At 44.8% G+C, this 26,508-nt stretch overlaps 1 protein-coding gene across 1 annotated transcript in view; it reads right to left on the bottom strand.

Annotated features, from left to right (window-relative positions):
• Positions 1-798: 798 nt before the first annotated feature.
• Positions 799-26,508, bottom strand: part of lgi3 (leucine-rich repeat LGI family, member 3) — a 44,077-nt gene continuing 18,367 nt past the window's right edge. Inside the window, exons 3-8 of the mRNA XM_073056827.1 lie at positions 24,672-24,743; positions 24,503-24,574; positions 11,606-11,677; positions 10,310-10,479; positions 9,104-9,268; positions 799-6,479 (exon numbers count right to left, since the gene is read on the bottom strand). Coding sequence (XP_072912928.1) covers positions 5,662-6,479; positions 9,104-9,268; positions 10,310-10,479; positions 11,606-11,677; positions 24,503-24,574; positions 24,672-24,743 — 1,369 coding nt within the window. The 3' untranslated portion in view covers positions 799-5,661. The remainder of the gene's footprint in view (positions 6,480-9,103; positions 9,269-10,309; positions 10,480-11,605; positions 11,678-24,502; positions 24,575-24,671; positions 24,744-26,508) is intronic.

The raw sequence follows: 26,508 nt of genomic DNA, 5'->3' as shown, positions 1-26,508 counted from the left end.
CTGAATGGCCTAATTCTCTCCTACGCCTCATGGTCTAATGTGTCAGTGGTAATAAGCTGGATCCCTAACGTGCTCTGCACAAGGCCGGAAGGTGGCGTGGTGGTGTAGCAGTTAGTGTAACACTATTCCAGGGCCTGCGACACGGGTTCGATTCCGCCACCATCTGTAAGGAGTTTCCTCCGGATGCTCTGGTTTCCTCCCACGTTCCCAAGACGCGGCTATTAGCTTAATTGGTCACATGGGTAGCGTAGGCTCATTGAGCAGAAGGGCTTGTTACCACATAATATCTCTTTAAAAAAAAACTCATCAAATGATCAATAATGTATCTTTCTGTAACCTAAATCAGTCCTCCTCACTCTCCAGAGCACCATCAGTTTTTCCTATGTCACTGAAATTTGTCTTCAGAGCAGGGAGAATCAAGGAGTGCATCAAATTAACAAGGAAACAGAGAAAACACTCCCTTTTGACATGTCTTAGCAACTGTAGATTGAAAACCACATTCAACGGCTGGAGAGCAGGTATCCTTTTCAAGTGTGTTCGCTAAGTTAGGAAATACAGGTCATGAAACCCACGGGGTCTTTCTAAAGGTGATCAGGTGCTCTTGGGGAGAGGTAAGTTGCACAGCTAAGTCGGAGAGGTCTTTCAGGGAGTCAACATTGTGCATGGTCTGCATGTTTTGTCTTCCCGTTTGCCTTCGGACTATCTAACAGCCACACAATACAGCAGGGCACACCGACTTCCCAACAAGACAGGTACGTCAGCTAAAGTCTGAAATAAAGCAACTGTCAATTGCATTGGTGCTTTACTAGAGTTTTATTCAAAGTGTACTGTGAATTGTGGACCTTTACATTGACCCAAAACAATATTCTCTACTTTAAAATACACAGGTTTTTAACATTCTCAGCATTCCTCTGTTGCTAAGCATGGAATTTGAAAATAATGGTTGGAGCAGTGAGACTCATGTTAAGGTGTGTAAAGAACAAATCTCTAATTTTCTGACTTTAGATAACCCCGTTCAAAGAATATTTGAAATACTGAGGAAGCATAACTGAAAGCCTGAGACAAGGTTACCGTACATACTCAGTTATCGACCAATAAAATGCAAAGTGATGCTTAAAGCAAAGTACACAGCAAATCAATATCTATTTCATACATTAATATAGTAAATGGGTGGTATGTTTGGAAATGAAATCTCAGACTAGTTTCTTAAAAGGTGTTTGTATATTAGAGGAGAGATTATTACAGAAAGGAAATCTGAATGGCTTATCGCTGCCACAAAACAATTTGGCACAAATAATAGTTGGTTCAAGGGAAATGGAAAAATCGCTTATACACTCAGAGGCCACTTTATTAGGTACCTTCCTGAGTGTGCATTCACGGTCTTCTGATGCTGTAGCCCAACCACTTCAAGGTTCAACATGTTGTGCATTCAGAGATGCTCTTCTGCACACCACGGTTGTAACGTGTTCCTGTCCATTCCCCTCTGACCTCTCTCATTAAGAAGGCGTTATCGCCCACAGAACTGTCACACACTGAGTGTTTTTATTTTTGCTTTCCCACCATTCTCTGTAAACTCTGGAGACCGTTGTGCGTGAAAATCCCAGGGAGATCAGCAGTTTCTGAGATACTCAAACCGCCCTATCTGGCACCAACAATCATTCCACAGTCAAAATCACTTAGATCACATTTCTTCCCCATTTTGATGTTTGGTCTGAACAACAATTGAACCTCTTGACTGTGTCTACATGCTTTTATGCAGAGCTGCCTGATGATTGGCTGATTAGATATTTGCATTAACAAGCAGGTGTACAGGTGTATCTAATAAAGTGGCCACTTAGTATACATTAGCCTACCCTGGGCCCAACATATTGATGCAGTAATGAAGAAGGCACTTTAGCAGCTCTATATCATTAGAAATTTGAGGAGATTTGGTATGTTACTAAAGACTCCAGCAAACTTTTATAGATGTATTGTGGAGAGCATACCGGCTGGATGAGTCACTGTGTGTATGGAGTCTCCAATTCACAGGTTCAGAAGGGGCTACAGAGGGTTGTAGATTGAGCCAGCTCCTTCATGGGCACAACACCTGCCCCCACCACCAATGTTCCCCCAGCGCACAAAGGAATTTAAACCGCGCACAGAAGGTTGCCACCCTCTACCTCGTTGGAATCTTAAGTATATTTCACGATCGTACACAATCTCATTTCCTCTTCCGGTTTCTGGTGCGGACGGTGTTGACAACGTGGAGTTTGCGATGATTCGTCTGCAGATTTTAGAACTGGCTTACTTATACTGCTTTTATTGAAGAAATTATTCAGTGTGCACATGTTGTTGGCTCTGGGCAAAAAATTGCACAGCACAAGATTTTTGTGCACACTGGTCATTACAAATTAGAGGTAACATTGCCCACCACCAGCCCTGATGAAATCTGTCCTGCCGAAAGGTTTTGGCCCGAAATGTCGACTGTACTTTTTTCCATAGATGTCGCCTGGCCTGCTGAGCTCTTCCAGCGTCCTGTATGTGTTGCTCTGGAATCTTTAAGAGGCAGTGCTTCACGACGGCACATCTATCATTAAGGATGCTCACCATCCAGGATACAGTCTACTCATTACTACCATACAAGAGTCTGAAGACCCACACTCAGCGATCCAGCATTACCTTCTTCCCCTCTGCCAGCAGACTTCTCGTCCATGCCTTTATTTTTAGTAGGTTTGACTACTGTAACGGCGTTTTCACAGGGCTCTGTAAAATACCCCTCAGACAGTGGCAGCTCATTCAGAACGCTGCTGCTAGAGTCCTCACTGAGACCAAGAAAGTAGAGCATACTGTATCACTCCAGATCTCAGATCACTACACGGGCTTCTTGTCCATCAGAGGATTGACCTTAAAATATTACTACTGGTTTCTAAAGCACTGAATGGTCTCGGGCCAAAATACAAACGTTTGTACATCTTTGAACTCTTGCTGCATTATGAACCTTCCCGAGCTCTCGGGTCATTTGGGGCAGGTCTGCTTACCGTCCCCAGGGTCAAAACTAAACACAGTGAAGCAGTTTTTAGTTACTATGCTCCATATGCCTGGAATAACCTTCCAGAGGGTCTGAAATCTGCCCCAACTTTAAGCTCTTTTAAATCGAGGCTTAAAACTTTTCGCTGTAGCTTTTAATTAGAATCTCCTGCACTCTAACTTCTATTTATATCTACTTTTTGTAGTGGTTTTATTCTCTTATACATAGTCTGAAATTTGATGTTTGATTTTTATATCTCGTTCTATGTACGCACTATGTAGCACTCAGATCTGCAGCTGGATCTTCAACTTCCTCACAGACAGGACCCAGGCTGTAGAGATAAGGGACAAGCTCCCCTCTACAATCACTCTGAGCATCGGTGCCCCACAAGGCTGTGTACTCAGCCCCCTGCTGTACTCACTGTATACCCATGATTGTGCAGCCAAGTTTCCAACAAACTCAATATATAAGTTTGCTGATGACATCACAATCGTATCTTGGGTAATGATGAGTCTGAGTACATAGAGGAAATTAAGAACCTGGTGGCATGGTGCAAAGACGATAACCTATCCCTCAACGTCAGCAAGACGAAGGAATTGATTGTTGACTTCAGAAGGAGTAGCGGACCGCATGACCCCATCTACATCGTGAACCTAGCCCAGCACATCACACAAACCAATCTTCCAACTTTGGACTCACTTTACACCATACGACGTCGGAGCAGTGCTGCCAGGATAATCAAGGACACGACCCACCCAGCCAACACACCTTTTGTCCCTCTTCCCTCCGGGAGAAGGTTCAGGAGCATGAAGATTCGTACGGCCAGATTTGGGAACAGCTTCTTTCCAACTGTGATAAGACTGCTGAACAGATCCTGACCCAGATCTGTATATTTACTTCGATTTGTACTTCAGGGAGCGTGAAGCGCAGAAACAAATATCGCTGTGATGATTGTACGCTCTAGTATCAATTGTTTGATGACAATAAAGTATTTGTATTTGTAAAGCACCTGTGTTTGAAAAGTGCTGTACAAGTAAATTTGCTTGCTTCTGAACATTTCATGAACACGACCTTTTCTTGCACAATTTATTTATTTTGTACTTATACTAATTTTATTTCTTCGCACCGTACAGCTGCTGCAAAATGATGTTTGTGTTGTGCAAACCAGTGGTAATAAGACTGACTCTGATGCCAGTATTTACGGAGTAATTTTGCCATCTTCAGAATGTTCCAAAGTGTTTAACGGACATTTAGTAGTGTTGGAATGGAATCGAAGCGGCCAGCTCATGAATTACAAAGAGTGGTGAGAGGAATGATGCAGATCTGTGTGGAAACATCGACAGAGACATACACACTGCCAGAAAACCAGGAGCAGCCTCTCCTCCCCTTCCAACCACGCTAACGTGATCATTTACAATCAGCAGAGAGGCAAAGGAAGATTCCATTTAATGGCTCATCAAAATAAACATTGCACTTTTCCCCGCAGCTTAATCATTTAGTCAGGTAACTGGAGTGAGGATTGAAGGTGCAGGCGGAACACTGTGAGTGGGTACTGCGCTGGATAACCTGGGGTCAGGTTAGCATCGGTTTCTAAAATGACAAGGTAGGGAGTTTACTGGTTCCAACCACAGCAGTGGTTCTGGGAGCTGCTGGAACAGCCACACTCCTCCCAAATGCTTAGTGTTGGATCTGGCTCTTCCTCCGTCTCCTAGGCCTGTCACACTCCCTTTCTTAGTTCACGCTGCTGCGTGTTTCTCCGGTGTTCCTCGGTAGACCTGAACAGCCAGCCTCACGTTCTCAAGCTGCAGCCTAATCGTCCCATACCTTCCATTTCTGGTAACGGGCCTGATTGCTGCATTTCCAGTGACTCTCCGTTTTGGTGTTAGGCCGCAGCCGTGTTGTGTAAAGAGGGTGTCAGGCTGACGATTCTGCAAATCTGAAGCTCCTGGACCAGGTGTGTGGCTGCTCCTCGCTGTCCCTCCAGCCCACTCCCCAGCTTAACACATAGTGAACCTACAAAAACTCTCCTACCCCACACACCCTGAAACTCTCTTACCCCACATGTCTGCCTGTTCCTGCCCTCAATGCATTGTGCCCAGGCATTCCTGGTCTCTGGAGTCGAGAGATTCCACAAAGGCTGCTGATAAATGATGCCTTTTTCCCCTCTCTCCAGCCAGAGCACACCCCTCTCGTGATCCACACCAGTCTCGATTCTGCCGCTACACTGTTCTCCTCCCGCGACTGATCAGGTATCTGCCCAGTGAACAAACTCCGGAAGGGCTCAGTCAAAACCACATCCTGAGTTACACGGTGATCCAAAAGAACAGTAAGACAATGAACACTAAAGCAGAGGGTAAATTCTGGCCAGAGGGGGGAAGAGGTTGGGTGAATATTTGAGTTTGATAAAGCTCTGTGGTGGGGATTGGTCAGGTTACGTACATACCAATAATTTTCTTTATTGAAAATGAATAATTATGATAATTATAATCTCTCAGAATGGCTGATTTAATGAGATAAAGGATAGGCTTCTTTTTAAAACACAATCTTTCATGTCAGTTTACTTTGAGAAATTAATAACCTAATTAGAAACATGATTGATGGGTCTCAACTAGAGGCCAGTACTCCTAAAGTAATGATGTCTCTGCCGTACTGCGTTAGGCACTGGTGTCTACAACCATGTGCCTGTAGACAGTAGTGCTTCCTTTAAAGCTGGAAGCCAACACGAGGTGCATGTCATCGGTGTTTACGAGCTGGAAGGCTCGGGGAGCACGCACATTCCACTCGTGCACCTTGACAAACCTCAGCTTTTCCCTGTCCCACAGGTAAACGTGGGAGAAAGTGAAATCGCACCCCAGCACCATGTACAGCCAGCGTCCTACCTGGAAAGGCTGCACAATCATGGTACCCCTCGAGGGCAGAGCCTGCACCTCTGTAAAACGCTGATTCTCCCACCTCAGCACCTTGGAATCACCAATAAAGCGAGACAGGCAGAGGTACACCACGTTCTTGATCTTGAAGTGTCTAACAGCATGAACTTCCAGCATATTGGGGATCTCACTGTGGTAGGCGAACTGCCTCTGGGCTTTGCTCCACTGGTAGACCACCGGGGTCTGGGTGCTGCTGCACAGGATGAGCCTGTGCTTGTTGTCCATCTCCACGTACTCCACATCTGTGTCCCGGTGCCACGCGTGAAGGGAGTGGTCGGAGTAAAAGCCGGTTTTGCTCCATTTGTAAACGGTGGTGGCTCCAGCTTTCGAGCTGTCGGCGATGACGAAGTACCAGTCACCTTCGATCCTGAAAGTCTCGACGTCGTTGGGCTTGCGGATCTTGGTCGAGTCGATGTCCTGGATTTTGATGAACTTTCCACCGTAGTTGTCCCATTGGTAGATGTGGGAGCCCTGGAACAGCTGAGCTACTATGATGTACAGCACTCCCTCAATCACCAGAGGCTTGCAATACACAGCAGCTCGAGCTCAGGAGGAAAAAGATGACATTTAATACTTGTAATCACGGCAATGTTACAGGTTTCCCCACCCCAGCCTCCTCAGCAAACACGATTCCCTCCTCCACCTAGCAAACGCTACTCTGGTCCCTACTGCTGCTCCAGTTTCAGTCAGTGTGAACACAGGAGGAACCACAGACAAGGGGTGAGCATACGGGAACGCTTCAGATCCCGAGGGAGGGTGACGGAGGAGACGTGGATACATTTCCACCTGTGGGACAATCTTGAATGAGGGGTGCTCATTTAAAACTGAATTCCTTCTCAGGGAAGGTGGTGAATTAATGGAGGTACCTTTAGAATGGGCCGGCTGGTGGCGCAGTGACATCAGCGCCGGACTCCGGAGCGAAGGTTCCCGGGTTCGAATCCAGTCGGGCCGCTCCCGGGCACGCTTTCCATCCGTGCCGGGTTGAGTGTCGAGCTCCCAACTCGGCCTCGTTAAAAAAAAACACCGCGCTGTGAGAAGGACGTGGGGGACCACTCACAGAATCATTCCTCCGAGGCAACCACTTGGGAAAAAAGAGGTCGCTGAGGCTCTGGCACAAAAAAACCCCTTTAGAATGCTGGTTCTCATAGAGGGATCAAAAGTGGAGAGAGTGAGCAATTTCAGGTTCCTGGGGTGTCAATACTTCTGAGCTGCAAAGAAGACAGGACAGCGGCTATATTTCATTAGGAGTTTGAAGAGACTTGGTGTGCCACCTAAAACACTCTTAAATTTCTACAGATGTACCGTGGAGAGCGTTCTAACTGGATGCATCACCGTCTACTGCACAGGATCAAAGTAAGCTGTGGAGAGCTGTAAACTTAGCCAGCTCCATCATGGGCACTAGCCTCCGTAGTATCCAGGACATCTTCAAGGGGTGATACCTTAAGAAAGTGCCGTCCATCATTAAGGACCCCCATCATGCCTCGTTCTCATTGCTACCATCGGGGAGGAGGTACAGAAGCCTGAAGGCACCTACTCAACGATTCAGGAACAGCTTCTTCCCCTCTGCCATCCGATTTATGAATGGACACTGAACCCATGAACACTACCTCACTACTTTTTATTTCCTTTTTTGCACTATTTATTAATTTAACTATTTTATATATTTACTGTAATTCATCTTCTTTCCTATTATTATGTATTGCATTGTTCTGCTGCCGCAGAGCCACTAAATTTCACAACGTACAGTATCCTGGTGATATTAAACCTGATTCTGGTTCTCTTTTGGAATTGAGGGTTAAAGGCACAGAGGAGGAGCTGCGATCAGCACAAGTCGGCCATGATCGTATTGAATGGTGGGATAGGGTTAAGGGGCCTGGTGACCGACTCCTGCTCCACTTCTTTGTGCTCCTGCGTTCACAGACGAGACAAGTTCCAACTTCATTAACTACTTAAACATCTAAAAGAGATGAGGAGTGATTAGGAGCAGCTTCATCCATTCCTTCCTACCCTGACATTGGGAGGCCATTCTACATGCTGTCCTGAGACTGGCTAACCCAGTGGCCAGCAAGCCAGTACAGTCCCCACTGGACTTAGTGTAGTGTGTTCGGGTTAGACTAACTAACATTCCCCAGCCAGACCTCTACGTTTACATAGAGCCTTTAGGATAATGTTCTAAAACAACATAATTGTAAAGACAAAGTTAGATATTGGAGATAATGAAAGGCATGGCCACATGATGGCAAGGAGATTCTTAGAGGAGGGGAGACAGGGAAAAGTTTTTGAAAGGCATTTGCAGCATAGCCAACAGTTGTGCAGCAGGGTAGGGATATTATCAGTCCCGTAAATCAGAGGAATGCCAGTTGGGAGGGGGCTTGTTGGCTTGCTAGTTAGGAGGAAACCGTCTTGTTAACATGGGTTGGGAATTCCAGCAACAGAAAACATCCGATCATAATTACACCTACTTTAACGTGTTGTACGATTTAGGTCGGATTGTTGGTTTTGTTACGTTTTTCCTTGTACATTTGCTTACGTGTTTATAGAATCACCTGTTAGTCCGTAGACATTTAGTGTATTCTAGTATAGATTTCTGTAGTTTCTTTGTCTGCAAAGCTGAAGTGTGATTCAGTAAGTACCTGCTAAACTGGTGTCTTATCTAAATCGGTCCAAACCAGTTTGCAGTATAATAGAAAACTGTGTGCTCAGGTTCCCTTGTTACAGTCAGATTCAGCTGGCTACAGCTTACTGTAGTTACAATTACAGGCTGCTGCCGTTTGTTACACTTCTCTATTTTGCTTGTTGGTACAGGCTGACCCTGTCTGTGTACTATCTAATAAAACAGTTGCAACTTGTGGTGAACTACATATACCTGTCTGGACACGCCCCCTGCTGACTGCTCCTGTGGCTCCTCCCACAGACCCCTGTATAAAGGCGATTGAGGCCTGAGCCCGGCCTCTCTGTCTCCAGGATGTAGTATGGTGGTCTCTCACTGCTTGTTCCTTCTTCCAGTCAATAAAAGCCGATATCTCGACTTCACGTCTCAGAGAGAGTTATTGATGGTGCATCACAACTAAAAGAATCGCGACTCATTCTTGACTGCCAAAGAACCTTCTGCACAACATCATCTCCAGATGATGTCAATGTGTACCCATTAACAACCCTTCAGACTTACCAGAGATGTTTTCAGATTTCCTGAAGACCAGTTCAACATGATCCCACATGAGGAAAGTACAGTTGCCGCTATTAGCCTGGGCAAATGTGACGTAAAGGTCATCGGCATACAGAAACGACTCGGCTGAGATAGACTGGAAGGGTAGTGTTTGATGTGTAGTGAATTCTGCAAGGACAGATCATTATTATCAAATTATTCTCATTATTACAAAAACTCAATGCCTTTTACGCACACTTTGAAAGGGAGAATAAACTATGGCTATGGCTATGGCTATGAGGATCCCTACATTATCTGTGATCTCTGTCTCGGAGGCCGACATCAGACGGCCTTTAAAGAGGGTGAACAATTGCAAGGCGGAAGGTCCCAATGGAGTACTGGTAGGACTCTGAAAACCTGTGCCAACCAACTGGTGGGTGTGTTCAAAGACATTTTCAAGCTCTCATTGCTACAGACAGAACACCCTCAGTACTAGCACAGTGCCTCCTAACCTCTTATGTAGGTCCTTTGACTGTAATCACACAAGTAATCAGGGTCACATGCCTCAAGAATGAAATTACCACAAATATTCCTATTAAGCAATCTTTTTTTTAAAAAAAAATTATTTATTTATTGAATTTTAGAAATTACAAGAATAAATGTAATAATGAAATGGTAAGAAAAGTGATATTAACCCTCCCCCCTCCCCTTAACCCTCCCCCCTTAATCCTTATCTAAAGAAAAAAAAAAGAAAGAAAGAAAAGAGAAGAAAGATTGCCTGGATATCGGAGGATCCCCACATGTTCCATGGAGTTCAAAATAATTTTGATATTTATTTTCACTTTCCCCAATTACTATAATTTTATCTTCAAAGGACCTATGTATCTAATCCTTTCTTTCGTAAGTATGGTGACCAAATTTTCAAAAATATCTCATATTCATTTCTTAAATTGGACATGACCAACTAGGAGAATAAAGTTCGTTCTGCACTGTCTTTCAAACAAACTTGTAACTTGATGCCCTCTTCTAATCTCCCATGAAGTATTGCCACAAAGTACCCTAACCCTCCCACTGAACGCACTGGCTTGAAACTGTGGTCCTACACAGATTAATTGACAAGGCTTTTTGCTTTGACTCCCACAGATTTTACACTGATCCACACCAAAGCGAAACACAATTCAGAGGAGTACGTTTTTGTTGAGTTTTACTGTCTCAGATTTGACTACAGACCTGTGGCGATGCATTCAAATTGATGGAGAGGCAGACTGTTTATTGCGTGCCCCTGATATTTGACTGGGCTGACGCAATAGGTAGGTGGCACTGTGGTATTAGTTGCCTGTAGCCACCTTATCAGCCACTTCATTTTGCAGTCGCAGTGGAAGGCATTTCCTCGCAAATCTCTGCAAAGGAGCAGGAAGTTTCAGCTGATTTGCACAAACAGTTTAATTTACAACAAACATCCCCGCCTTGTTTCGATGCAGTGATATTTTGAAAATATTTTCTGGTGGGCCATATAAATACCAATTATAATACAGTTCTAATGGTTGTGAGATTTACAGTAGAGGGCAGTTAGAGATTCTGTTGGATGGACCGTGTAGTGTCTAGCATTCAGTGTTGTTGACACCATTGACACCCTTGGATGATGGAGCAATTCTAGGAAGATGTGCAAGTTCCTGGACTTCCACAGACAGGAGCTTCCGGACGAGGTTCACACTTAACCCTTGAGCGAGCCACAAGAACAAAATTGCCTCACAATCAGCACCGGCAGATAATAAATGATTAAAAAATCGTAGCAGATTTGTGTCTACTGCTTGAATGCTGACCAGCTCAAAAGTGAAGTCTGTCTTGATTTTCTCTTGATAGCCTACAAACGCTTGCTTATCTCTGGCATATTTAACCGTTTAATTCACCCTTTCCAAATTCCAACCCAGATGTCCTTCTTGCATCCCCAACTGGGCAATGGTATACAGGTTGTAAATTGAATCCCTTGATAGCCAATGAACCAATCAGTCCCTCCAACAACACCACTCTTTGATCTGCCCTTCCCTTGCCTGCACAGTCGACAGAGACATGGTGCATGTGCTCAAGGAACCATAGTAACCAGAGTTCACCCAAGCTTGTGTTAACCCGATAAGGATTGGTGGGGTTGTAACTTGCTTGATTGTTTTTTTGAAACTGGTGGAGATTCTCAGAATTATTCATAACATCGATATCAGGCTTTTCTTTCATACTTATACCAATCTGGGCAGTTTACTGGATACTTAATGCATGAACACAGATTCCTCCAATAAGTTTTCAAGAACTCTGATAAGTTACCATTTTAACTCATGATGTTAGAAGAAGATCAAACACTACCCTAAGTGGGCTTACTGCTTATTCAGAATTTTCCAACGTTCTCTGCTGAGGTGAAATCTTGCTTTGCGCTATGGGCACCCAAGCGCACCCATTCCCAGTCAGAGGATTTCACCCCAGTTTTTGGTTTATGACGTACGGATGTGGTCTTCAAATGAGGAGTAAAATGCTCACAAATGTGTCAAAACCTGAAGGTTGATGAAGATGTCTCTGGGAAGTGTCCGGAGATTGTTGTTTCCCAATGATCTGCAGAGGTAAAAAGAACAAAACGAAACAGTTGATTGGTGAGCCAACAGGAGTGTGAGAAGGAACAGATCATTTTCATTTCTCTGTCTAAATGCTTCCTAACCACTCTAACGTATCTGCTTCTACCACCAACCCTGGCAGCCCATTCTGGGCACCCACCGATCTCAGTGTAAAATATATTGTTTTGCACGTCTCCTTTAAACTTTATCCCTTTCACCTTAAAGTTCTGCCCTCTCCTAAGTGGCATTTCCATCCTAGTTACCTATTTACCCTATCTACGCCTCTTTTTTATTTTATGAACTTCTGTCAGGTTGTCCCTCATCCTCCAATGCTCCAGAGGAAACCATCCAAGCTTTTCAATCCTCTCCTTGTAGGTCACACTCTCTAATCCAGGGAGCTTCCTGGTGAACCTCTTCTGCACCCTCTCCGAATGCCTCTACATCCTTCTGTTATATCTCAATGGCTATCAACTGGTAGCACTCACGTCTACCATAATGAAGTGTTTCGAGAGGTTAGTCATGGCTAGAATTAACTCCAGCCTGAGCAAGGTCCTCAACCCACTGCAATTGGCCCCCCACCACAACAGGTCGACAGCTGACGCAACCCAGATCTGAAGACCAAGGGAATCATTGTGGACTTCAGGAAGGTGCAGACGAACCGTCCCCCCGTGCGAATACATGACTCCACTGTAGAGAGAGTTCAATGCATCAAGTTCCCGAGAGTTCACATCACAGGTGACCTCACCTCCCTGAAGAAGACGGCAGAGCAGCACCTCCACTTCCCGAGGAGAATGAGGCGAGCAAGCCTCTCCCCTCCACCCCCCCATTTTAACTGAATTTTATAGTGGCACCATTGAGACCATCCTGACAAGTTGCATCTCCATCTGGTATGGGAGCAGCCAAGCATCTCCAAAGGACTGAGGGGGTCATAGGGGTTTCTCTGCCTTCCACTGGGGACGTTTATCAAGACCACTGCATAATATGCGGGCCCTGAGTATTATCAAAGATCCCACCCATCCATCCAGCAGCTTCTTTGACATTCTACAATCAGGCAGCACACTCTGATGCATCAAAACAAGGATGGTCGGGACGGGGAACAGTTTCTTCCCTCAGGCCATAAGACTTCTGAACTCTCTGCCTCATTGTATCCGAAGTTAATCTGTTCCGTACCTTACAAAGTTTAATTTGCACACTTTTCGTTGTCTGTTTATGTCTGTAGATTTTACCCTAACCTTCTCAAGTTGTTGTGTTATATGTGTGTTACGTGTACCACCGTGCTTTACACCCCGGTTCAGAGAAACGCCTGGTTTGACGTGTATATAGTTAAATTACATTAAACGTTGCTTGACCTGACTGGCTCTTCGCTTGGCTTTGGAGCACCTCAGCAACAGGAAAGCATATACCATGCTGCTGTTTATTGATTACAGTTTAAAGTTTAGTACTATCATACCCTTAGTCCTTAGTTTCACCTAGCTTCCAAACTTAGAGCCACAGTATCTCCCTCTGTAACTGGATCCTCAACTTTCTCATCAGGAGACAACAGTCAGTATGGATTGAGGATTAGGATTAATCTCCTCACTGGTGATTAGCACGGGTCAACTCAAGGATGCATGCTTAGCCCACCACTCTATCTATACCCATGACCGTTTGACCAGATCCAGCTCAAATGCTATTAATACATCTGCTGCTGACACTACCATGTTGGTGAAATCTCAGACAGAGGCGAGGGGTTACACGGATGTGAGATAGATCAGCTGATTGAATGGGGTCACGACACTGTCAGCATGAGCAGGACATTGAATGCGGACTTCAGGAAGGGGGAATTCAGGGGACACACACTGAGGTCAGCAGTGGAAAGAGGGAGCAGCCTCGTGCTCGTGAACGTTGACATCTCAGAGGATCTGTTCTGGGCCAAGTACACTGATGCAACCACGAAGAAAGCACACCAGCAGCTCTGTTTGGTGAGGAGATTAGGTCCGTCTGGAAATTCTGTAGATATACACAGTGAAGAGCATTCCAGCTAGTTGCATCACAGCCTTGTATGGAGGCTCCAAGGCAAAGGATCGCAAAAAGCTGTACAGCCAGCTCCGGTCAACCCTCCCCTCATTAAGGACATCCTCAAGATGCCTCAGGAAGGTCGCATCCATTACTAAGTACCCTCACCATCCTGGACATGCCTACTTCTCTTTTACTATCATCAGGGAAGAGGCACAGGAGCCTGGGGAGCCGCACTCAATGATTCAGAAGCTTCTGCCGTTAGATTCTGAATAACCCATGAGCCCATGAGCACCACCTCAGTAATCCTAGTATTTTGCACCAGTTAGCTTGTAATTTCTAGTAGCGGTATGTGTTTGCACTTCTCTGCTGTTGCAAAACTGTGGTTTTCATGTCACATAAAACAGAGATAATAAGTCTGATATAGTGTGACAGCCAGAATTGCTCGAAATACTTCAAAAGTATTTTAACCAGCTGCACCATGTCTTGCCAACTTTTATACTCAATGCTTCAAAGCTAGCATGGCATATGCCTTCTTTATCACCCTATCCAACACTTTCAGAGAGCTGTAAACGCGTTCTCTCTCTATATCAATGCTCTTGCCATTTACTGTATTCTTTCTCACATTCAACCTCACCACATGCAATATATCTTTTGCAATTAAACTTCCTCTGCTACTTCTCTGCCCAAATATCCAACTATCTATACCCCGCTAAATTATTTGACAACCTTCCTCGCTGTCCAAAACTTTGCCAGACTTGTGCCATCTGCAAACATTATCAGCCACCTATAATTTCACCTTAACAGAGGTCCCAGCACTGATCCTTCCAGAACACCACTGTGTGTAGACTTATAGAACATAGAAATTTACACATTACAGGCCCTTCGGCCCACAATGTTGTGCCGACCATGTAACCTACTCTAGAAACTGCCTAGAATTTCCCTAGCGCATTGCCCTCTATTTATCTAAGCCCCACGTACCTATCTAAGAGTCTCTTAAAAGACCCTATTGTATCCGCCTCCACCACCGTCGCTGGCAGTGCATTCCACGCACCCACCACTCTCTGTGTGGAAAACTTACCCCTGACCTACTTCCAAACACCTTAAAGCTTTGCCCCCTCATGTTAGCCATTCCAGCCCTGGGGGGAAAGCCTCTGACTATCCACACAAACAATGCCTCTCATCATCTTATACACCTCTATCAGGTCACCTCTCATCCTCCATCACTCCAAAGAGAAAAGGCCGAGTTCACTCAACCTATTCTCATAAGGCATGCTCTCCAATCCAGGCAGCATCCTTGTAAATCTCCTCTGCACTCTCTCTATAGTATCCACTTGCTTGAAAACCCACCATGCAAAATGCTGGTGGAACGCAGCAGGCCAGGCAGCATCTATAGGGAGAAGCGCTGTCGAGGTTTTGGGCCGAGACCCTTCGTCAGGACTAACTGAAAGGAAAGATAGTAAGAGATTTGAAAGTACAAACGTTTGCAGGAGGGGGAGGGGAAAATGTGAAATGATAGGAGAAGACCGGAGGGGGTGGGGTGAAGCTGAGAACCAGAAAGGTGATTGGCAAAAGGGAAACAGAGCTGGAGAAGGGAAAGGATCATGGGACGGGAGGCCTCAGGAGAAAGAAAGGGGGAGGGATGCGACAGGTTACTATCGATGCAATGCTCCTCAGACAGGATGAAGAGGTCAATACTCCCCAATGCCATTAGGCTTTACAATTCAACTGCCAGGACTTAAGAACTTTTTTTAAAGCTATTATTAATGCTTTTGAGTTAGTGATTTAGATGCATATCATATTATTACTGAGTTAAGTACTGTATGTAATTAGTTTTTGCTACAACAAGTGTATGGGACATTGGAAAAAATGTTGAATTTCCCCATGGGGATGAATAAAGTATCTATCTATCTATCTATCTATCTATCTATCTATCAGAGGCACTGGCATTCACAACACAAGGGTTTCAGGCACCATCGCCAGCCGCCTACACTAGTCATTCAATGGCATTGCCATCACTGAATCTCTTGCTGTCAGGCCTCTAAGGGTCACACCAACTGGAAACTAACCAGCCACGTAAGTACTCTGCCCGAGACTGGACCAGACACAGGGTATTCTTCGACACGAGACCATGAAATCTCAAAACCTTTCCATCATCTACAAAGCGTAAACCTGGAGCAGGAAGGACTACTCCACCAGAAAAAGCAACTGCTTACTAGGCATCAGTACCACCACTAACGCACCCATCCCCCCAAGACCGCTGATTACAGGGTGCGCTGTCTACAACCACACTGCACTTCCTTCTCTCGGATGGAGAACTGGACCTGTACTCATGATGGCAGGTTGGAGTAGTCTTTCCTGCTCCTGGCTTACACTTTGTAGATGATGGAAAGGTTTTGAGATTTCACACCCTGTCTACATGGACTGCACCCTGTACCAGCAAGGAGGACAAAATCAAAGTCCATGTCGTGTTCCCGTGTGCAGAGCCACAATGTTCTGTTCAGGTCGGTGAGCACGGGATCACAAAGTATCACGCACGTGACGGAGAGCCAGACCGGTGGATATAAAAGGGTGTGTGTGTGTGTGTGTGTGTGTGTGTGTGTGTGTGTGTGTGTGTGTGTGTGTGTGTGTGTGTGTGTGTGTGTGTGTGTGTGTGTGTGTGTGTGTGTGTGTGTGTGTGTGTGTGTGTGTGTGTGTGTGTGTGTGTGTATGTGAGAGAGAGTGTGTGTGTGAGAGAGAGAGAGAGAGAGTGTGTGTGTGTGTGAGAGAGAGTGTGTGTGTGTGTGTGTGTGTGTGTGTTTATGTAAGAGACTAGTCATTTTTGTGTAATTTGGTGAGACAGGGCCAATGAAGGTTACATTCGGGCCGCCAGTGGGATGCGTGTATTCTCGTTCGGGGAAACTACAGCAGTAGGCTCATTTGTTAGTGTGTTTGTGTGTCTTAAGAATAAGTCTGTAACTTTGGTGCAACAGGTCTTAAATGCAAAGGAATGCAACAAACATTATGAGTTCCGACACACGTAAGTGTCAGATTGCAGAATGCGTACTCGGTGGCTTTAAGTGTGTACTGTTTAATTTTTATCCATCATTTATGTTTTGCATAATGTGGGAAATAGTGTGGAGATATTTGAGGGAGAATTTATACCCAGATATATCTGCCAGGACGGCACCTATTGAGGTTAGGCAATGACAGGTCGAGAACCCCGACAACCCAAGTGAGCCCTTGACCTTGATTATGACCATCCATAAATCCTTCACCCTGGGGAGAAGCAGAGCAGTTAGTCAGAGCTGCCCTCAGTTAAGGCTGCCTGTGGAAATGCAGAATTCTGGCACAAACTCAAGGAAATGGTTGAAATTCACTAAATGCACCCTACATGTGTTGGTAAAGGCAAAGTGCCCGAGGAACATGTGGGGCAGTGGCCCAGAGGGTGTGGGATGGTGCAGGGGCAATTACCAGAAACACCAGCAATGAAGAGAGATATCGCTTCTTTAAGGGAAGGCAGTGATTGGGGTATGTGAGAGTAACTGGGGAACGATAACGTCAATGGTTCAGCTGATGAGACCGTGCTGGATAATGCAGAATGTAATATCGAGCGTTTGAGGAGTATTCCGGGTTGGATAATCCAGGGAGGGACGACCCAGTCTTCCTGAAAATGGTGAAGGAAGGTCTGAGCTCAGCCCACCAGGAAGTTTTAGATTTGGGAATGGTGGAGGGGTTGACCTGCTCGGTGATAGTATTGTGGGCCAGTGAGGGGGGAGAGAAGTCATAAAGTGCCTGTCGCAAATGTAGCCGCTGTGACATCACAGAGAACCTGCTTTGTGTGGCAGGAGCCAGAGCACGTAGCAGGGAACTGCTGGAGTAGACGCGGGAGGGTAGGGGAGGTGATTCGTTACAGCTGCGGCCTCTCAGGCCATGGTTGGAGGCAGTGATTTGAAAAGAGACGGAAGTGTGAGTATCACTCACCTACGCAGGCAGAATTCACAGCAGCCCCCCCCCCCCCCTTTCTGATTTGCCTGCTGACCAGATTATAGAGCTGGGGAGGTCAGACAAACAGCTGACGGCAGCCTCTATTATCAGTGGTGGCCATCGACGGATGTACACAAGAAGATTATTAGGGGACCAGCGATGTGAAATGCTGATCTACCCCTGCCCGCGACTGGGGAGGAGATTTATATTACCGATGCAGGAGGTGAAACAATGAGGGTGGAGAGAAGTCAGCCCCAGGTACTTGAGATTGAGGGAGTGCAGCTTCCTGTCGATTTCTGGGTGTGCCCGAACAATGGAGGTACTATCCTGGAGACAGACACACTAAGTAAGGCAGGTATTATCATTGACTTGGGAAAAATAAACACGAGGAAATCTGCAGATGCTGGAAATTCAAGCAACACACACAAAATGCCGGTGGAACACAGCAGGCCAGGCAGCATCTACAGGAAGAAGCATTGTCGACATTTCAGGCCGAGACCCTTCGTCAGGACTAACTGAAAGGAAAGATAGTAAGAGATTTGAAAGTAGGAGGGGAGGGGGAAAGGGGAAATGATAGGAGAAGACCGGAGGGGGTGGGGTGAAGCTGAGAGCCAGAAAGGTGATTGGCAAAAGGGATACAGAGCTGGAGAAGGGAAAGGATCATGGGACGGGAGGCCTAGGGAGAAAGAAAGGGGGAGGGGAGCACCAGAGGGAGATGGAGAACAGGCAGGGTGATGGGCAGAGAGAGAGAAAAAAAAAGGGGAGGGGGAAAAAATGAAATATATTAGGGATGGGATAAGAAGGGGAGTCAATGTTCATGCCATCAGGTTGGAGGCTACCCAGCCGGTATATAAGGTGCTGTTCCTCCAACCTGAGTGCAGTCTCATCTTGACAGTAGAGGAGGCCATGGATAGACATATCAGAATGGGAATGGGACGTGGAATTAAAATGTGTGGCCACTGGGAGATCCTGCTTTCTCTGGCGGACAGAGCGTAGGTGTTCAGTGAAACGGTCTCCCAGTCTGTGTTGGGTCTCACCAATATATTCAGCGAAAGGAGAAATAACATGGACAAGACAGGAACAGCGAACAAGTGTGACCCACTTGGCCCACTGGGAGACAGGGCAATGTGTGGGAATCATGTCAGGGGTCCCAGGGGGAGGGGTCGAACACAGTCAGGAGGGGTTGGAAGTAGAGCAGCCGCCAGAGGAGGGAGCAGTGATTAAAGGCTCACCAGAAAGGGAGCGAGTGGGTGGACATCAGTGCAAGGGTGACAGTGGAGGAACAAGAAGCAACAGAAAGTACAGGTGTACAGAAAGAAACTACAGTTCCAGGTTAGTAAGATTACATGGAGGTGTGAAGGACCTCTGTAACCAGGGTACCAGATCGAGCAGAACCCCCAGCAACATACTATTGATCAGAGAGAGCCAAAGGGGGGGTGGGGAAGATGGTCTCCCACAGCCAGCTGACCGAGTCGTTGTAAGGGAGCTGGCTGAAACGACAGGTTTCGCTCCCAGGCGGTGCTCCGGACAAGGCAGCGAATGGAAACACTGGACTCAGGTTAAACCGTATGACTCGCCTTCTCGCCACCCTGACAGACTGAGCGAGACTTCACGTGTACCCAGGAAGAGTGTCATCGCAGAGACTCCGAGTGCCGGCTGCATCAGTTCTGGAATGGGCTGCCGGAGACGGTGGTGGAGGCGGATACAACGGGGTCTGTTAAGAGACTCCTGGACAAGAGCTTAGAAAACGAGAGGGCTGTGGGTAACCCAAGGTAATTCCTAAAGTAAGGACATGTTAGGCACAGCATTGTGGGTCGGCAGGCCTGTATTGTGCTGCAGGTTTTCTGTGTTTCCATGTTTCTAAGCAGACCCACACAAACACAAAAGCAGAAGGCACCGAGAGAACGTGACAGCAAGCGGCAAACAGCACGTTGAAGTATAACGGTGACTGTACTCTGTAATGAAGGCTGGTTGCGGAAGGAAGATGATTAGTTGTATAGCTCAGAACAGGAAAAAAATATTGGGCAAGATAGATGGGAAGAAATCCCAGTTGTAGCAGAGTCATCAGGTACCACAACTTCGATGGCATGGCGGACTGAGAACGAGAAGAAATTACACAGGGCATCTGAAGGCAGTCACCCCAGCCTGAATGGGGCGGGGGAGTGAATACAAATGAGCTGGCCCTTTTAGTGGTCGGGCCAGCGATCGACTGGACAGTCCATTAGGGGGTGCCACCAGGGAGAGGTCCTTGCAGTCATTCATATAGAGACACCCCAACCCCTTCTGTACATCCATGAGAGGGTCTAAGAGACTAGTTGACAATCTCCTGCTCTGCCATGGAGTGTGACCTGTCGCCTGTGAGCCTGGTACATTTACCTGGTGCCCCCGACCAGAGAGTAACCACTGCTAAGTTTTAGCTATCAGAGAGTAGAAGGGTGAAGATGAATGTGATTAAACTGTAATTGACCAGCAGGGAAGGAGGGAACGGACATAGATAGATAGATAGATAGATAGATAGATAGATAGATAGATAGATAGATACTTTATTCATCCCCATGGGGAAATTCAACTTTTTTCCAATGTCCCATACACTTGTTGTAGCAAAACTAATTACATACAATACTTAACTCAGTAAAAAATATGATATGCATCTAAATCACTATCTCAAAAAGCATTAATAATAGCTTTTAAAAAGTTCTTAAGTCCTGGCGGTAGAATTGTAAAGCCTAATGGCATTGGGGAGTATTGACCTCTTCATCCTGTCTGAGGAGCATTGCATCGATAGTAACCTGTCGCTGAAACTGCTTCTCTGTCTCTGGATGGTGCTATGTAGAGGATGTTCAGGGTTTTCCATAATTGACCGTAGCCTACTCAGCGCCCTTCGCTCAGCTACCGATGTTAAACTCTCCAGTACTTTGCCCACGACAGAGCCCGCCTTCCTTACCAGCTTATTAAGACGTGAGGCGTCCCTCTTCTTAATGGCATATTAATATGAATGGCAAAGCCGCATTTCAATAAGTTGGTCAAATTTCTGGAGCAGTTAGCCATATAACCATATAACAATTACAGCACGGAAACAGGCCATCTCGGCCCTTCTAGTCCGTGCCGAACACTTACTCTCACCTAGTCCCACCGACCTGCACTCAGCCCATAACCCTCCATTCCTTTCCTGTCCATATACCTATCCAATTTTACTTTAAATGACAATATCGAATCTGCCTCTACCACTTCTACTGGAAGCTCGTTCCACACAGCTACCACTCTCTGAGTAAAGAAGTTCCCCCTCGTGTTACCCCTAAACCTTTGCCCCCTAACTCTCAACTCATGTCCCCTTGTTTGAATCTCCCCTACTCTCAATGGAAAAAGCCTATCCACGTCAACTCTATCTATCTCCCTCATAATTTTAAATACCTCTATCAAGTCCCCCCTCAACCTTCTACACTCCAAAGAATAAAGACCTAACTTGTTCAACCAGTTGCTGTTTAGAGTCTTGTAGGGTAGCCATTAGGGATGATAGTGTAGATGCACGTAGGGTAATTTTGATGGTGGTCCGAAGAACAGGGCTTTTTTTTGCTGCCTTGTTTGATTAGATCCTCCTTAAAGTTTAGCCTTTCCTAGAACAAATTTATTTTTGTCCAGGGGGGCCAAGAGGGCATCTTCTGGAGTTCTGGTGCATAGCAAATATTAACTTCACCAGGAACCAATCTTCAGACGTGAATATGGATTGTAGATTGAATTAAAATGTAGATCTGAACAATAGTTTTCCTGGAGCAGTGGACAGGTGTTGATTGGAAACCAGACAATGCTGATTAGCATTCATTTTGGGTGCGAAGGTGGTGTGTGAAAATTGTATGCAATTCAAAGGAAGTGTTGTAGATACATTGTAACTGTAAAATTCTCCTGCTGTTACCTCTGATCTTTAGCACATAGAAATGTAATGTAATATTGGGTTGGGAGCCCTCCTCCTCCAAGAGTGTCGCAATGTGATGCCTGCTGCTCGTTTTTGTTCAATAAAACACTTCTACATCCACTAACTTCAGTGTCTCTCGGGTGACGTTGTTCACGTTACAACAGTCTACAAATTACAATGGGAGAGAGCAAATGAATGTACATCAATGTTACAATAGTTATAGGGATTTCAATCTGCAAGTAGATTGGGATAATCAGGTTGGCGCTGATTTTGGATCCCAAGAAAGAGAACTTGTAGAATGCCTACAAGATGGCTTTTTAGAGCAGCCTGTGGTTGAGCCCACTAGGGGATTAGCTATTCTGGTTTCAGTGTTTTGTAATGAAATGGATTTGATTAGGGAGCTTAAGGAAAAGGAACCCTTAGGAGACAGTGATATTAATATGATAAAATTCATCCTGCAACTTCAGAGGGAAAATGCTCAAATCAAATGTATCCATATTAGAGAGGCATGAGAGAGGAGCTGGCCAAAGTTGATTGGAAGGGAACACTGGCAGGGAAGACAGCAGAGCAGCAATGGCTGGAGTTTCTGGGAGCAAATTGGAAGGTGCAAGATTGATGCATCCCAAAGGAGAAGTATTCTAAGGCAGGATGATACAACTGTGGCTGGCAAGGGAAGTCAAAGCCAATATAAAAGTAAAAGAAAGGGCATATATATATAGCAAAAATTAGTGGGAAGTTAGAGGGTTGGGAAGCTTTTAAAAACCAACAGCAGGCAACTAAAAAGCCATAAGGAGAGAAAAGATGAAATATGAAGGTAAGCTAGCCAATAATATCAAAGAGATATTTTTTCCGATGTATAAAGAGTAAAAGAGGGGTGGGAGTAGATATCAGACAGCTGGAAAATGACACTGGAGAGGTGTAATTGGTGACAAGGAAATAGCAGACAAACCGAATAAATATCTTGCATCAGTCTTCACTGTGGAAAGCACTAGCAGTATGCTGGAAGTTTGGGAGGGGGCAGAAGTGAGTGTAGCTGCTAATACTAGGGAGAAGGAGCTTGGGAAACTGAAAGGTCTGAAGGTAGATAAGTCAATTTAACCAGAGAGACTACACCCCAGGGTTCTGAAAGTTGTAGCTGAAGAGATTGTGGAGGTGATGATCTTTCAAGAACCACTAGGTTCTGGAATGGTTCTGGAGGACAGAAAAATTGCAAATGTCACTCCACGCTTCAAGAAGGGAGGGAGGCAGCAGAAAGGAAACTATAGGCCATTTTGCCCGACCTCAGTGGCTGGGAAGATGTTGGAGTCGATTGTTAAGGACGTTTCAGGGTACTTGGAGGCACATGATAAAGTAGGCCAAAGTTAGTAAGGCTTCCTTAAGGAAAAATCTTGCCTGACAAATCTGTTGGAAGCAGGACAGACAAAGGAGAATTGGTGAATGTTGTGCACTTGGATTTTCAGAAGGCTTTGACAATGTGCCACACATGACACTGCTTAGCAAGATAAGAGCCCATGGTATTACAGGAAAGATTCTAGCATGGATAGAGAATTGGCTGATTGGCAGGGGGCAGAGTGGGAATAAAGGGGGCCTTTTCAGATTGGCTGCCAGTGACTAGTGGTGTTCTGCAGGGGTCGGTGTTGGGACTGCTTCTTTTTACATTGCATGTCAATGATTTGGATGGCGGAATTGATAGCTTTGTGGCCATGTTTGCAGATGTTACAAAGATAAATGGAAGGGTAGGTGGTGTTGAGGAAGCAAAGAGATTAGGAGAATAGGCAAAGAGGTGGCAAATGGAACACAGTGCATGGTCATACACTTCAGCAGCAGGAATAAATACGTAGGCCATTTTCTAAATGGGGAGAATATTCAAAAACCTGAGGTGGAAAGGGACTTGGGAGCTCTTGTGCAGAATTCTCTAAAGGTTGATTTTCAGGTTGAGTCAGTGGTGAGGAAGGCAAATGAATGTTGAGAGGACTAGAAGATGAAAGCTAGGATGAAATGGCACTACTTTGAAAAGGCTGTATTAGGCACTGGTGAGGCCTCACTTGGGCTACTGTGGGCAGTTTGGTCCCCTTATCTAAGAAAGGATGTACTGATGTTGGAGAGGGCACACAACAGTGTTTCTGGGAATGAAAGGCTTATCATATGAGGAGCGTTCGATGGCTCTGGGCCTGCATTTGCTCGAATTTAGAAGGAAGAGGAATCTCGTTGAAACTTACTGAAGGTTGAAAACCCTATAGAGTGGATGTGGACAGGATGTTTCTTATAGTGGGGGAGTTTAGGACCAGAGGACACAACCTCAGAATAGAAGGACGCCCATTTAGAATGGAGAGAGGGGTAATTTCTTTAGCCAGAAGGTGATGAATCTGTGGAATTCATTGCCACAGGAGACTGTGGAGGCCTAGTCATCATTTAATACCTAGTATTTAAGGTGGATAGGTTCTTGATTAGTTTAGGCATGAAAGGTTTTGGAGAGAAGGCAGCAGAATGGGGTTGAGAGTGAAATGGATCAGACATGATCAAATGGCAGAGCAAACTTGATGGGCCAAACAGCCTAACTCTGCTCCTATGTCTTATTGTCTTATGATTGTGGGATAGTAAGTGATCCTGTACCAGTTTCTGTACCTGTACCCTGACACCTGGGGGGGGGGGGGGCTCTAGTTTAGCCTGCCCTCCCTTTCCCAGTGATCTCTCTACCCTGACCATTAATCCTAGCTCAGTGTTTAAGTCTAACTTCTTTGGTCCAGAGTCTCCCCAGTCCTTGCCCCTTCACACCCCAAAGATGGACAACACCATCACCCCATGCATTGTTCTTGAGGGTGTGTCCCAGCACCCTGCTCAGGAGTTGATCAAGGAGTCGAAGTCCACTTATAAACTCTCACCACCTTACCTTACGGTTCATTCCAATTTTTCAGAGCCTTAACTAAGTTAAATCATAAATCATGAAAGACTCACAGATGGCTCAATGATTTGAGGCCCCGGAACGTGTACTTGGACAGTGACTGGATATCGTTGTTCTCTATGAATCTGTGAACACACGCACACAAAGAGAAAACAGATTTCAACACAGATGTGGTTATATCTAAAGCCAGTAAATCCTGGACAAAGTATTGTTCGGACTTACAGGTACTGCAGGTGGGATAGGCCACTAAAAGCGTCATCTGCAATCAGCGTGAAGGTATTTGAGTTCAGTAAGCTGTGGGGCCACAGAAAACAAGTAGTTACAACTAATTATGATGTTCAAATGTTCAAAATAAATTTATTATCTAATAATGTACATATACCACCTTGTGATTCTTTCTTTTTCAATTATTCGTGGCAGAACAGAGAACTACACTAGAATCAATGAAAAGTTACACCCAAACAAACAGCAAACTATAATGAGCTCTTCGAGCCTGTATGTGGACCAGGAGAGCGTCGGGCTCCCAGGTTGTTAGAGCTCCTGAATTGGTTAATTGTTGTTTGATAAGAATTATTAATTGTTTAGATTTCTTTGTGATTTTCTTGAGTGACTCACTTTTTGTAATACAGTCTCCTGGTGCTTTCTGTTTAAACTTGTTAAGTTTATTTTGATAGGCTGAGGGATTCCGTGTACTTAAGTGGACGCCTGATCAGCACTAATTCCGGGGTCCTGGCTTTGAGAATGTTATGTCTTGCGGTGTCACTCGACTGAGCCACCAATATTCTGTTGGAATTATTATAAACAAATGCTGGTAGTCATCTCTACACGGGAGCCTGTCTTTACTCTGCATTTGGTTTCCAACATTGCCAGCGCACATTGTGACGCTGACAAGCAACCAACGTGCAAAAGAAGACAGACAGTGAAAAATCTAAAAACAGTAAATAAATAATACTGAGAATATGAGTTGTAGTGTCCTTTTCTTTTCCAACATTTTTATTAATTTACATATAAGAATACAGAGTACAAGAAAAAATATATATCAATACATTATACTAAATCGCATATAAAGACTCCTTACCCTATATTCATATTGATTAATTTGTTACTTTGAAATATAGTAATTTTATTATATGAAAAAATCTAACCCACTACCAAGACTGAAGCTGATTAGTAAAGAAGAAAAGGAAAATAAAAATTATTAGTCATCATCTGTGCTTTAACAGCAAATCAAAGGTTTTGAAAATAATTCAGAGAAGGTCCCCACAATGTATGAAAGTCGTGACTAGATTCAGAGGTTGAACATTGAATCTTCTCTAAATTTAAGCATGATATCACATCATGTAACCATTGGGTGTGAATAGGAGGGGCCGCATCTTTCCATTTAAGCAAGAGCGTCCTTCTGGCCATAAGAGAAACAAAAGCCAAAATGTGCAAATCAGATGACTCCAAAATAATATCCTTTTCTCCAACAATACCAAATAAAGCGGTCAAAGGATTAGGCTTAAAGTTTACTTTGAAAAGTATCAAAAAAGTTTAAAATACTTCTTTCCAATATTTTCCAAGACTCGGACATGTCCAAAACATATGAATGAGTGAAGCTTCTCCATTATTACATTTATCACAATACGGAGATATATCTAAATAAAAACAAGACAACTTATCCTTGGTCATATGGGCCCTAAGGACCACTTCAAATTGTAGGAGAGAGTGGCGGGCACATAACGGTGAAGTGTTAACCAATTTAAAAATTTTATTCCAAGTTTCCTCAGAAATTTAAGTCTGTAAATCTTCTTCCCAACGATTTTTAATTTTATCTAAAGGAACACTTCTCATTCCCAACAGCATATTATATTAGTTATAGATCCATTATAAAAAGGTTTCAAATTAAAAGTTACATCTAGTAGATTCTTATCAGGACTATTAGGAAATGTACTTATTTGTAGATATCAAAAAAAAAGTTTTGGGTGAACTATATTTAGTTGACAGTTGTTCAAATGGAAAGAGACTTGCCTCTACAAACAAGTCCTGAAAGCGTTTAATACTTAATCTATCCCATTCT

This window comes from Hemitrygon akajei, chromosome 1, assembly GCF_048418815.1.
Source record: "Hemitrygon akajei chromosome 1, sHemAka1.3, whole genome shotgun sequence".
Lineage (NCBI taxonomy): Eukaryota > Metazoa > Chordata > Chondrichthyes > Myliobatiformes > Dasyatidae > Hemitrygon > Hemitrygon akajei.
Note: the sequence above shows the minus strand (reverse complement) of the source record. Positions and strands in the feature narration are given on the sequence as shown.